The 14,570-nt window shown below is 34.2% G+C and overlaps 1 protein-coding gene across 1 annotated transcript in view; it reads left to right on the top strand.

Moving 5' to 3' along the window:
- Positions 1-14,570, top strand: part of NCAM2 (neural cell adhesion molecule 2) — a 177,888-nt gene that overhangs the window by 72,500 nt on the left and 90,818 nt on the right. Inside the window, exon 8 of the mRNA XM_022574728.3 lies at positions 6,905-7,055. Coding sequence (XP_022430436.2) covers positions 6,905-7,055 — 151 coding nt within the window. The remainder of the gene's footprint in view (positions 1-6,904; positions 7,056-14,570) is intronic.

The raw sequence follows: 14,570 nt of genomic DNA, 5'->3' as shown, positions 1-14,570 counted from the left end.
ATATGGCAAAAGTAATTCAGAATATGAACTCCAGGGCCAGACAGTCTGGGCATCCCACTGTTATCACTTATAAGCTGTGTGGGACCTGGGCAAGTTATCTAATGTTTCTGTGCCTCATTTTGCTCATCTTTAAAATGGGGATGATATTAGTCCCAATCTCATAGCACTATTAAGAGGATCATAGCAGTATTATGAACTAATAAATGTAAAATATTTAGTATGCATCTAACTCTCACCTATTGTATGTGTTAGCAGTTATTCATTCCTATATTCAATTCCTATTTGTTGAATAAATTACTGACTGTATGTGCAAAGAGGAGAAAAGGGCCCTAGAGCCAGTGAAGAAACTACAAAAGTTAAGAAATTTTATTGGACATATTACTCTTTGTTTCATCAATTTACATTGCTAGGAGGAATGGTAATTGTACAAAAGTTTATTTCATGACATCAAAATAGGAGTACACTTAGGAAGGTGGGATCAAGCCCAGAGGAAAAAGACATTAAAACTAAGAGTAAATATAGAAATCTTATAAGAGCAAGACAATCTTTCTGCTTAAATTTCTTTGCAGAAATTAGTGAATGTAATGAAACTTTATCATGATTTTGAGAAGTCAGTTTGGGTAAATTAATGCCAATAATGTTTGGAAAGAGTCTGTTTTCTTTTTTTATACATTTAGCAGTTATGCCTTGCTGCTACCTCTATGTATTTGAAGCTGTTTAATTTGCATTCAATAGAGATTTAATGCCATTGAAAATAATTCAAACATAATATATAATAAAAAGAATCGCTCCCCCAAAACTGCATATCATACAATGAGAAAAAAATAACATTTAGTCAAAGGGTAAAATTTGTTGTGTGTCTGCATGTGTCTTGGGTCCTGCATGTGTTCTCTATCAGCCTGCCCAATGTCAGGAGAGCCCACGTTCTCACAGTCTCTTCTCTGCACCTACTGGGTTCTCTCAGTTCTCTCATAAGCCTTCTGGTGGCATATGCCCAGAATTCTCTCTACAACACTGCCCCTCTTTCACCATTTCCAGATCCCAATCCACACTTCGGTTTAACAAGGAACATACTTCTGATTCTAACCCACCCCTCCATTAACACCCCCAAAATGAAACTGTGGTGTTCCTACATTGTATTTTTTTTAACATTTTTATTGGGGTATAATTGCTTTACAGTGGTGTGTTAGTTTCTGCTTTATAACAAAGTGAATCAGTTATACATATGTTCCCATATCTCTTCCCTCTTGCGTCTCCCTCCCTCCCACCCTCCCTATCCCACCCCTCCAGGCGGTCACAAAGCACCCAGCTGATCTCCCTGTGCCATGCGGCTGCTTCCCACTAGCTATCTACCTTACGTTTGTTAGTGTATATATGTCCATGACTCTCTCTCGCCCTGTCACAGCTCCCTCTCCCCCCTCCCCATATCCTCAAGTCTGTTCTCCAGTAGGTCTGCGTCTTTACTCCTGTCTTACCCCAGGTTCTTCATGACATTTTTTTTTCTTAAATTCCATATATATGTGTTAGCGTATGGTATTTGTCTTTTTCTTTCTGACTTACTTCACTCTGTATGACAGATTCTAGGTCTATCCACCTCATTACAAATAGCTCAATTTCATTTCTTTTTATGGCTGAGTAATATTCCATTGTATACATGTGCCACATCTTCTTTATCCATTCATCCGATGATGGGCACTTAGGTTGTTTCCATCTCCGGGCTATTGTAAATAGAGCTGCAATGAACATTTTGGTACATGACTCTTTTTGAATTATGATTTTCTCAGGGTATATGCCCAGTAGTGGGATTGCTGGGTCATATGTAGGTCTATTTGTAGTTTTTTAAGGAACCTCCATGCTGTTCTCCATAGTGGCTGAACCAATTCACATTCCCACCAGCAGTGCAAGAGTGTTCCCTTTTCTCCACACCCTCTCCAGCATTTATTGTTTCTAGATTTTTTTGATGATGACCATTCTGACTGGTGTGAGATGATATCTCATTGTAGTTTTGATTTGCATTTCTCTAATGATTAATGATGTTGAGCATTCTTTCATGTGTTTGTTGGCAGTCTGTATATCTTCTTTGGAGAAATGTCTATTTAGGTCTTCTGCCCATTTTTGGATTGGTTCGTTTGTTTTTTTGTTATTGAGCTGCATGAGCTGCTTGTAAATTTTGGAGATTAATCCTTTGTCAGTTGCTTCATTTGCAAATATTTTCTCCCATTCTGAGGGTTGTCTTTTGGTCTTGTTTATGGTTTCCTTTGCTGTGCAAAAGCTTTGAAGTTTCATTAGGTCCCATTTGTTTATTTTTGTTTTTATTTCCATTTCTCTAGGAGGTGGGTCAGAAAGGATCTTGCTGTGATTTATGTCATAGAGTGTTCTGCCTATGTTCTCCTCTAAGAGTTTGATAGTTTCTGGCCTTACATTTAGGCCTTTAATCCATTTTGAGCTTATTTTTGTGTGTGGTGTTAGGGAGTGATCTAATCTCATACTTTTACATGTATCTGTCCAGTTTTCCCAGCACCACTTATTGAAGAGGCTGTCCTTTCTCCACTGTACATTCCTGCCACCTTTATCAAAGATAAGGTGTCCATATGTGCGTGGGTTTATCTCTGGGCTTTCCATCCTGTTCCATCCTACATTGTATTTTTGAGTTTATTTGTATTATATCTTAGAAGTAATATCTGTCTTCTCGGTTAAACTTAAATTCCATGAAGAGCGGAAATTATTGTATTTTGCTCAGCTTATATCCCCAGTGCCTGGATGCTTATTGTGAAACAATTGCACATATACAGAAAAAAATGTTGAGTAACTAAGTGACATGATCCACAATTTTCTCAAAAGGCCAAAGGGTCAATGACTGTAAAAAGGTTCAAAGACAAGAGTGTGAGGAAGAAGAAAGAAAGGAATACTTTCCAACTCAGATGTGTTGTGCACTACAATTGGATCCCAAATTTGACAGTAAATGTCTAGTCAGGTAAAGCCACAAAAATAAACAGGACACATTATATAAATTCAAATGCCCAACAGTTAAAGTTTACAACAAAATATTTATGTTTGAACTAAACTGAAGATGGTAGTTATCACATAGATATTTGACTAAGGGATTATTGAAAGGACAATAAACTCTATAAATAATTATTTTATCAAAATATTGAAATACTATTCAAGCAGTTCTTAAGCTGACCTTCCAGAAAGGCAGATATAATATCAAGTTAAATTTCAGAGAGTCCTTCTGTAAAGGACTGGAATAATAATGTACAGTCAGACACTTTCTAATCATGTTAATGCAGTGATAGAAACTGAAAATACTAGATGGAGAACTAATATGCCCATTAACCTGTCTCAATCAAATATCAGATGTCTTAAGTGAATCTTCAGTAGGTAGTGAATCAAAGCCAAGATATAATGAATTTTCTTTCAGATATGTGTAATGCCTTTTTGTAGCACAAAGAGAAAGATGTCCTTTGGAATGTCAGAAATGAGGAGAAATGACTTTGGTTTTCTAGTCAATGCATATTGTACATTATTACAAAGCCAATGCCAACTCTGAAAATGACTTACAATTTCTCAGTGAATCACACACGTTCCAGAAGAAATTCTAGTCTTCCGGAATTTCTATTAATTTTAGGCATATTATTAAAAACTTTTAAATAAAACCATTTTTACTAATAGCATGCTAACTTTACACACACAGATAGTTTTCCACAAGTCAAAAACCGTATCATAATAACAAAAGTACCTGTTGATTTTTAAGGTGGGTAAGTTTACTTTTTAATGTGCAAAAGAACAATATTTTCCCTAATGAAAGAAGGAACAATTTGCTTCGCGTCATTATTAATGTATCTTGCCACATTCTAATTAAGGTATTAAATGTCATGTTTTTAATCCATAGTAAAGTATAGCTGAAGGATTACATTTTCTTTATTCAATTATATGTACATTTCACTATATCTTAATTTGCTTTATAAAAATTTTAGAATGTAATGATTCTGTCCTAAGTACTAGTCCAGGTTACTTTCACACAAAGTACCATAAAAATATTCTCACATTTGTACAACTATAATATCAAACTGCAGGATAAAATCTGAAGTTCCCGTAAGACTAGAAAAAGCAATGTGTCCCAAGAAAAGCACAGGGACATTATATCTGTATGTATAGTAGTCAACCAGGGATTATTTTGAGTATGAATTGATATCTGGCCAAGAAATTGAAAGAATGATGGTAGAATACTGCCACGTAAATATGGAAGAGATAAAGGGGGAAAGATTTGAGAAAGATGTGTGAAGACTGCTTAGAAAGCACAGGACATTCATGACAATACAAATAATTCACATTAAATGGAATCCAAATTAACAGTATCCAAATTGTAAACTGTGCTTAAACAGAAAGGTAATACCATATGGAAGTCCGTAAACATCAGGCTAATGGATTGGGGTTTTACTTGGGAGGCAATACAATGTTATTTGTAATTATAGAGTAAGAGGTCCAGGGATGTGAAACCTTCATAAAGTTGTTATGAGAAATAAAAGTTTGCTTTAAAAAAAAAAGACTTATTCTTAGTTACACAAGAAATAATTTCTGCAGCTGGAATGATTTTTTGCTAAGAGAAACATAGGAAATAACATAATGTTGAAGGCTTTTGCAGAGTCAGGGAGTCTTTTTTAGTCACATTCAGCCTGAATGTGATTGTTCTCTCTGAAATCCAGAGACGCCTGTCAATATCCTTCCAACTTAGCAGCACAACTAAAACTGTAAATGGAGAGGCAGAGAGCAGATAGGTCTATGGAAACACAGTTGCTGAAAATTGGAAATCATAATGTCGAGCAAGATGATAAACTGAGATTTATCATTATTCAGAATATAAATAGATGAATAAATGTTCAGCAACTGATCCAAGACTGAGGACATGGTATAGCATGGGGCATGGGAAAGAATTAGTATCATTCATAGAAAGACAACTGGGAGAGGGCAGGTGATGCTGGGTAAGGCGTGATGTATTCATCTGCACATGCTAGTTTGAGATATACGTCAAATGGACTTGCCCTGCATATGATATATCTAGTTATGTAGCTCCAGGGAAAGAAGGATCCTGGGTGGAGAAAGAGTGACTAGAGATCATCAGTGTAGATGTGGGCAGGGATAAGAGTGCCTAAGTGGATTGTATTGACTGAAAAGACACTAGAGTCCAGGACAGAATACAGAGGCCCCGAGGAAGAAAGGAGGCTGTAACCAAAACCAAACCCAAGGAAACTACAACCAAAACTGGGAGAAAAATCAGGATCATGTGAGTGTCTTGAAAGCCAAGGGAAGTCAGCACACAAGAAAAGAAGGATATAGTTCAATAGGATTTAATGATGAACAGAGTTGCAGTGAGATAAGGACCAAAGAATACCTATTTAGTTATGGAACAGCAGTTAGTTACCTTGTAGAACAATTGTCCATTTTGCTTTTGGGTTTATTCATTCTGATTTTTAACTTCTGTGGATTCTTACATTTTGCTTTCTTTCAATTAAGTAAATGGGTTTGGCAACTGAACATCTTAAAAATTGGCAGAAGAGAATGCCCTTCTGCTTGAAAACTTCACCTTACTATTTCTTTAGCAATACTTGGGAGGTGGGGAACATATTTTTGACATAGAAATCTTGATCTAAGTTGCATAATACATCCCTGATATGCTTTTGTTTATTTCTTTGTTTTTGAAGACCATTTTCCAGATAGTGAATTATGAGTGAGTGATAGGATTGTATAATGATTGCATTCCTATATAAAATTAAAAAGCAAAAAAAAGTAACCATATTGTGCCCCAATCAACATGTTTGAAAAAGAGCTTTAAGATAGTCTTTTAATATTAATAAAGGAAAATAGTTAAACATTAGTTTAATAATGCAAAGTACACACATGTATTGAAATTTGTTCAAATCTGTCATATAGAAAATTAAACAACCATTATACTGTTTATAATAACATACATATTTCAATTGAATGTATGATATACAATATTTTGTTGAACACTAAAACCTCAAATATTAAAAAGAATCAGTTCAATAATGGTAGAGCAGATGTTTCCGATGAGTTATAAAGTGCTAAAAGGTCACTATATTTCTTGATAGTACAGAGTAAAATTCAATGAATAAACTATTCTTGTTTTAAATATGTGTGCTATAAAGGTATTTGATTTAAGAAAATTCTATAATTATGTTGCACACAATAATTCTTATTTGAAATATAATCTATATGTTATTGGATTATAAGCAATTCCTTGATTTGAGTCATATTTGTGGAGTTAAGTGATTAATAATTTCCATATTGTTTCCAATGACTTCCTAAGAATGCTGTGCTTTAATAGTGTATCTATGATGCATATAGTACCAATTATGCTTATGAGCAATGCTGTTTCATTCATTCAAAAATGAAAACTATAAATTCCTCTTAAAATCTTTAATTGTCATACATCTTGATACATTCTCCTTATTTAGTGAAATAGAAAACTAAAATACAGCAGGAATATCATTTTCACTGGTAGGTTTTAGCCAGAATTGAATAGGCATTATTGTCATTTTGCTATGTTTGTAAAGAACACAATTGAAAGACAACAAAATCCTTCCGAGAAGAACATACTAGCTTTATAAAAAGCAAAAAGCATAATAAATAAAAGAGGTTGATAAAACTTATGTTTAAGTTTTTACTACTTACAAGTCAGTGTCCCTGTAAGCAAGTGGGCTGGTAAAATGGATTAGCTAAAAATAGTAAAGTATAAATAAACACTGCTTTTTTGAAATAAAAAATGAATACAGGTAAGAGTTTATTTTCATTTATTGTGTCTATGATAAATGCAATATGTTTCATCATCATTTTACACAAAATACGCATAAAATCTTTATTTTTCCTGAATCAATGTAAACAGAGCCCAGATGGACGTATCGAAGTCAGAGGGCAACACAGAAGCTCATCACTGCATATTAAAGATGTGAAGTTGTCAGATTCAGGGAGATATGACTGTGAAGCTGCAAGTAGAATCGGAGGGCACCAGAAAAGCATGTACCTTGATATTGAATGTAAGTTATTTTCATTTTGTATGTTTATTAAAACAACTTTTCTGCTTTGAAAAACATGAATTTTCGTGGGAAAATCAAAATACAGTAGTTCACTTTGTAGTATGTAATGCATAACTTTAGAAGGAATGCAGCCAAAGTCAGTTATTAGAGACATCTAGTGGCGGTTATGGGAGATTTCACAGTGCTATATGTTTAATGGTCTTAATGTTGCTTATCCTGAAAATTGTGACCTTTTATTACACAGCGTTTAACCCAAAACACAATGTAAACTGAATTATATTAGTTATAAGTAATTGATCAACATCACCTTAGATTTTTATCTGTTTATTCCTCATATTAATGGTCCTGTGTTTCACATATGTAGTGAGAATTTCATTTCTCATTTCAAGTTGTTTTGTTGAATTATTTTACATCCTCATAAGTTATTGTATAGTGTTTAAAATACAGTACTTAGGATACTCTATTTTTCAAGGGCTGATTGCTAACAAACTATAAGTTGTTTTTTGATCACAGATGCACTCCTCCTTTGCTGTTAAAGTCTTGCATATTGGTTTATTCAGCTTTTTCTGGAATTTCTCTCTAAGCATTTTAACTGCATGCCACAAATAATGATATGTTGTCTTTCTCTTGGCTTTCAGTTGAAAATATTTTCTACATTTCTTTGTGATTTCATCACTGGTCAATAGTTATTTATGAAGATATGTTTAGCTTCCAGATATTTATTGTTTTCATAGATATTTTGCTGTGACTTATTTCTAATTTAATACAGTTGTGCTTAGAAAATACACTCTATATGATTTTGATGTTTTCATATTTATTGAGGTTTATGTCCCAGCATATGATCTACCTAGTGAATACATAATGTGTACTTGAAAAACATATATATTCTGCAGATATTGTGCTCTATAAATATACATTAGATCAAGGTGGGTGTTAGTGTTCTTTAATCTTCTGTGTCTTTACTGAATTTGTTTTGTTCTATTAGAGTGATGATTGTTAAAATCCTCCACCATGATTGTGAACTTTTTTCTCTCTCTGTAATCCTGTTGATTTTTGCATCATATATTTTGAGGCTCAGTGACACAGTACACATTTATAGCTATCTTCTCTTAGTTTCCTATTGTCGCTATAACTAATGACCAAGAATTTTATTGCTGTAAACAACACAATATATTATTTTAAGCTCTTGAGGTCAGAGGTTGGAAATAATTCTCACCGGGATAAAATCAAGTGTCCGTAGGGTTGTGTTTCTTTATGGAAGCCCTACAGGAGATTCCCTTTTCTTGTCTTTTCCATTTCTAGAATCTGCCCACCTTCCTTGGCTTGCAGTCTCCTTCCAACTTCAAAGCCAGCTTTGGCAGATTGAGTCTTTCTCGCATCGTATCACTTTGACTCTGCTTCCTTCCTCACATCTTCTCTATATTTGACTTCCCTGCAATTACATTGGACCCACATTGGGTAATCCAGGATAATTCTCTCAACTCAACATCCTTTACATCACAGTTGCAAAGCTCTTTTTTCCCATGTGAAGTAACATGCTCAAAAGGTCTGGAGATTATGATATGAATATCACTGGGGGATCATTATTCTCTCTCCCATTCTCTCTCTCCATATGTCTTCCTCATGAATTATTCATTTTCTGCGCTAATCTCTGACTCGATGTACTTAACGTTCAATAGCTGTTCATGTTCTCTCAGAGTTAATTATCTGACACTTTACATTAAATGTAGAAACCTGACAACCATATAGGTTCCTTTACAAGTGCTCCACACTGATCTTTTTTTATTATTAATATCATATGTATTATATCTGCATTCATATTAATTGAGAATCTCACCAGAAATTATGATGATTTTTGTTTTAAGAGTTATAGATATATTAAGGAACTGAAGAGGAAAAAAAAATGTTATTTACTCATCTCTTTACCATTTCCTTTTACTCTTCCTCCATCCTTAAAGATTCAGATTTTCCTCTGATATTATTGTCCTCCAGTCTGAAGAAATTCCTTCCCCATTTATTGTAGGTCCTATTTGTTAGGGATAGAGTCTATTATTGTTTTTTTTAATTTTCATCTGAAAATGGCCTCTCTGTTATTCCTGATGATTTTTTTTTTCCCCTGGGAAGAATTCTGGGTTGTCATTTCTTTAAAGATATGGCTCCACTGTCTTCTAGCCTCCTTGGTTTCTGATGATAAATCCGTGGTAATTTGAATTGTTTATCCCTTGTATGCCATGTGTCTTTTTTTTTAATTTTTAATTTTTCTTTTTAAATTTATTTATTTTTGGCTGTGTTGGGTTTTTGTTGCTGCGTGCGGGCTTTCTCTAGCTGCGGCGAGCAGGGGCCACTCTTCGTTGCGGTGCGCGGGCTTCTCGTTGTGGCTTCTCTTGTTGCGGAGCATGGGCTCTAGGCACATGGGCTTCAGTAGTTGTGGCCCGCGGGCTCAGTAGTTGTGGCTCGCAGGCTCTAGAGCACAGGCTCAGCAGTTGTGGTGCATGGGCTTAGCTGCTCCGTGGCATGTGGGATCTTCCAGGACCAGGGTTCGAACCCATGTCCCCTGCACTGGCAGGTGGATTCCTAACCACTGCGCTTCCAGGGAAGCCCATGTGTCATTTTTCTAAAGCTGCTTTCAAGTTATTTTATTCATCTTTGTTATTCATAACTTTGACTAGGATATGCCCAGGTATGGTTTTCTTTGGGTTTATCCTGTTTGAGGTATACTGAAGTTCTTGAATCTGTAAATTTATATTTGTCAGTATGTTTGGCAGTTTTTTATCATATGTCTTCAAACATCTGTCCTGTCCTAATCTCTTTTTCATCTCTAGGACTTTACTTACACACATTAGATGTTTTGGCTCAAAGATCTCTGAGACACTGTTCAGTTTTATATATCTTATTTCTCATTGTTCTTCAGATTAGATGATTTCTGTTGTTTTCTTTTCAAGTTGACGGATTTTTTACTGCATCATCTCTTTTCTGCTACTGAGTCCATCCAGTGAGGTTTCTGTTCTATTTAAGATATTATTTTTTTAGCTCTAAATTTCTTATTTTGTTCTGTTTTATATTTTTTGTTTCTGTGCTGAGATTTCTTATATATTCATTAATTCTATATGTGTTTTTTCTTTACCTCATGTAACAAAGTTAAATTAGCTGCTCTAAAATCTCTATCTGGTAGATTCAACATCTGAATCATCTTGGGATGTGCATATGTTAATTGTCTTTTCCCTTTAGAATTGGTCATATTCTCCTGGTTTGTTGAATGTTGAGGAATATTTCATCGTGTCCTGGACACTGTAAATATTATGTTGTGCAGACTCTGCGTCTTGACAACCATATGGGAAAAATGTATTTTTAAGTAGATAATCACCTCTAAGTTCTGTGTTGCCTCCTGTAATCCGGGATCCACATCTCACAGTTGATTTCTTAATGCCTTTGCTATACAGTTTTGTATCTGCTCTATGCATGCCAAGCTCAGACTTTAGGCTGAGATTTCTGTGGTTTTATTTACAAAATTATGGCGTCTCCTTCTCTGACTCCTGTCTGGGATTACCCCCACAGTATTCAACCTGTATTGGCTTCTTTCCAGCATACCCTCTATATTTCTGGATGTGTTTTAGGTCCAGAATCACTTTGACGCTCCTTGTCTAGTACCTGCCCTCTAGACAAAGCAATGAGGGTGAAAAAAAAAAAAAAGAAACTAGTTTTCATTCCCCTCCACAATCCCTGATTTTGTTTACTTTCCAGAAGCCTTAGGAGAGTGTTGTTGTTGTTATTGTTTTGCTTGATTTGTGCTATTTCTAGTCCTTTTAATTATTACCAGTAGGGGAGTTGGGCTATCACAGGCTTGTCCTGCCATTATGGAAACAGAAAGGTGTATATATATTCTGCTTTTAAGAAAACTTTGTCATAAGAATTTTTGGTTTCCCTAGTTCCTGGAAACAAGAGTATGAATGTCTTAGTTTCAGTTTTCAGCAATTTTTAATTTATTTCCTCCCTTCATTTTCTTTTCAAATTTTATATTTATTTTTCATAATCATACATCCTTAAAGAAACCATTACCCTGATCAAAAGATTGTTCAATTGCAAAGTCCTGAAAAGTAAGAAGTTGAGCTTCTTTTTTCTCCTGCTGTATATAAATCTTCTGTGCAGTCAATTTTATTTAATTTGACATTTTTATCTATACCCACACTTAATCTACCTAGAAAGTATAGTAAGTTCTTCATATGTGAACCATTTCAAATTTTAAATTGAGAGATAGGGGATTTCCCTAGAGGTCTAGTGGCTAAGATTCCCCGTGGCCTGGGTTCGGTCCTGGTCAGGGAACTGAGATCCTGCAAGCCCTGCAACGTGGCAAAAAAAATTAATAATAATAAATTAAAAATAAATAAATAGAGAGATAGGATGGCTTTAGCTGAGTTTTAGAGTTTAGAGGTTCAGAATTTTAATAGTATCCTTTACCTATAAAGGGAATAATTCTCCTGATATAGGCTGAATTTCATGTGAAGCAAAGGAAAATGTTTTATATTTTAAGATTAATAAACACACTATCAAACTTTATTCGTGCATTCTATTGACATGTTTCCTTTTTTGTTTTTTCAATCTTTAAATGAAAGGAGTTTCTCTTGTGGATTTAACCTATACATGAATCCTGTATTTAAGCTATGGCCTCTTGTTTTCTCCCCATGATGAATCTCTTTTAAATATCTGTTACAAATTACTTGAAAATCTCTGACAGTGTAGCTTCCTCTTTGATTAACCCAGACTCTTACAGTATTGCTTCATATGCCTTACTCAAGATGCTCCATTTTTCACAATCAAATTTACTGATGAATTCCAGAACGCTGCTGGGAGCCCAGCTCACTTTTCAAACTTTATGCTACATTTAGCAAGATACAAGTTTGCCCATATATGTGCCCAACCTCTACTCTATTGTAGGTAATGAGATTATTACCTTCTAGGTACTTAACGATAATTTATTAAAACTGAATCATGTAAAAAATGCTTAAAGTGGATGAATATTATGATGAAAATTTATTTATGTTATATAAATATTCTAGTAAAAGATAAATTTATACTTAAGTAGAAAATAAAATAATTATTCATCTTAATATCATTAATAGCTAAGATTCAGATTTTATTCATGTGGTAGGAGCAAAGTAAATGCCATTATGTTATCTTTTGTCTATAGTTATTATTATTTTTGAGTATGGAATTAATCATTTGGAACATGTGAACATGGTTGTAATTTAAAATTTAGCCTGTTCTTCTCTTTCACTTGCAAGTAACTTCCTTGTTAGTGTCATTGTATTATGAAGGTTGGAACACTTTTTTATGCCTGCAGTGCTACTATTTGTAAATCTTATTATCTTCTCATATGAAGACTAGTAGAAATTTTGGTTGGATAGGGCAGCATAACAACCATGATAAATACTTAGCTTATCAAATCAGCTTATTTCTTGATAATTAAAGCCTGTGTTGTTATAAAATAGGATATTTTATTTAGTGACAAATTTATAGTAGTAATAATTTAATGCAATGGCATGTAATACCTTGAAAAGATATTGATGTAAATAAATATTTGTATGTTAGAAATAGTAAGAATGTTTTTATTTTCCATCTTTGATTCAAAACAGTACAGAAATTATGAGCATTACAAAGAAATTATACAGTGTCACAAAACATTTACCATTCTTTACTATGTGATTCAAGAAACTACAGTGTAATATTGTTAAGAATGAGTGGAAAAGAACTGAGCCATTTATAATTTGATACCAACCACATTTATTATAGTACCACTAAACTTAAGGTGCTTAGGAGATTATCTCTTTTTTTTTGTTCAAAACCTCTTTTGTATTTCAGTTTAAGCAGATCCTTGGCATCCTGCCAGTTCATTTTCAACATTCCAAAGGCATTACCCTTTCTAAGAAGCATGAGTTGAACTAAAGTTCCAATTTATAAAACAAAGGAGATAACAAGCATGTGATATGTAGTTGAATGCAATAAGCACCAATTACATAGTACATTTGATGGCAATTAGAATCAAATTTTGTGAGTAGGTACTCATTACTTATTACCTATTAATTAGACTTAATTATTTTATGTGATTAATTTAAGACTTACATGGTAAAAATGCCTGCTAAGAAATATTGAATTTTTCATTTGCATTTTTTTCTCATTGAGCTCTCTGCACCTGCTTTTATTTCTTGTTAGAGATAATAGCAATATTCAAATGAATTTTCTCCCGTATAAAAGTTGTTAGCAATATCAGAAACCTCTTAAGGATATAGAGATATTAATTAACTTTATGACACATATTCATGTTACTTCTATACTTAACATGTATTCCATATAATTAATAAAACTTTGTTTTATTGCACAATTATTTCCTCAAGTTTTGCAGTCTTTCAAAATAACTAATTCCAGTAGCATGCTCTGCTACATGTACAGGATGAGGTAGGTAAGATGTGACCATAGTTTTAACATTTAAAGAGAGTATCTCAGTAACACTTAGGAAAACTCCTTGTTCATAGCAGACAAACATTTTATACCTGTGATTAAATTCTTGTCTTATGAACATACCCTATACACTCACCATAATACATTTAAATTGTTCAGACTTTAAAGAAGATGGCTTATTTGCAGAAGTAAATTGGTTCTAATGTCAGCAATTATTTAGATTTTATACCCTTCATGATAATTTCAAGGAACATCTGAAAGAAATATAAAGTCTATGTCTATATCCAGAAGATAAGAATAGATCATTAAAAGAGAAAGGTGAAAAAATCTTTTACCACTCACCTGTATTATTTTAACCCAGACTTTACATGGACCTCCTTGGGAAATTTGAAATATCACATTCTTCATGTGTACAGATACTATAACTTACTTTAGTTTTTTTTTTGTTTTTTTTTTTTTCTGCATTACACGGGCCTCTCACTGCTGTGGCCTTTCCCGTTGCAGAGCACAGGCTCCAGACGCACAGGCTCAGCAGCCATGTCTCACAGGCCCAGCCGCTCCGCGGCATGTGGGGTCTTCCTGGACCGGGGCAGGAACCCGTGTCCCCTGCATCAGCAGGCGGACTCTCAACCACTGCGCCACCAGGGAAGCCCAACTTACTCTAGTTTTATCACATTTTGTCTGTCTCTGACAGATATAATCTGATTCAGATTAAATTTTGTGAAAATGTACTTCAGAGATTATGATGATGAAAAGTTGTTAAGGAATTTTAGGAAATATCTAACCCTTAAGAGGATAAATCTTAGAAATGAACCAATATCAGACAAACAAATGAAATAGTCATTGTGTTTAACTACTGGATTTATCACTATGTCTTGGCACCTGCTTAACCTAATTGTCCAGAAATATCAGTCTCTATATCCAATTTGCCACAGCTTTCTGCCCTTCCTCTGGAATGAAGACCTTTCGCAGTGATCTCAGTTCCCACTAGTACAGTGAATGTCCTAGCTTGGGCAGCTGTAACTAAATATCTTAGACTGGGAGGCTTTCACAGAACCATTT

This window comes from Delphinapterus leucas, chromosome 4, assembly GCF_059928025.1.
Source record: "Delphinapterus leucas isolate spDelLeu-1000000601 "Yukka" chromosome 4, BTC_Dleu_Yukka2, whole genome shotgun sequence".
NCBI lineage: Eukaryota > Metazoa > Chordata > Mammalia > Artiodactyla > Monodontidae > Delphinapterus > Delphinapterus leucas.
The sequence above is the reverse complement of the archived record's forward strand: the minus strand, read 5'-3'. Positions and strand labels throughout refer to the sequence as shown.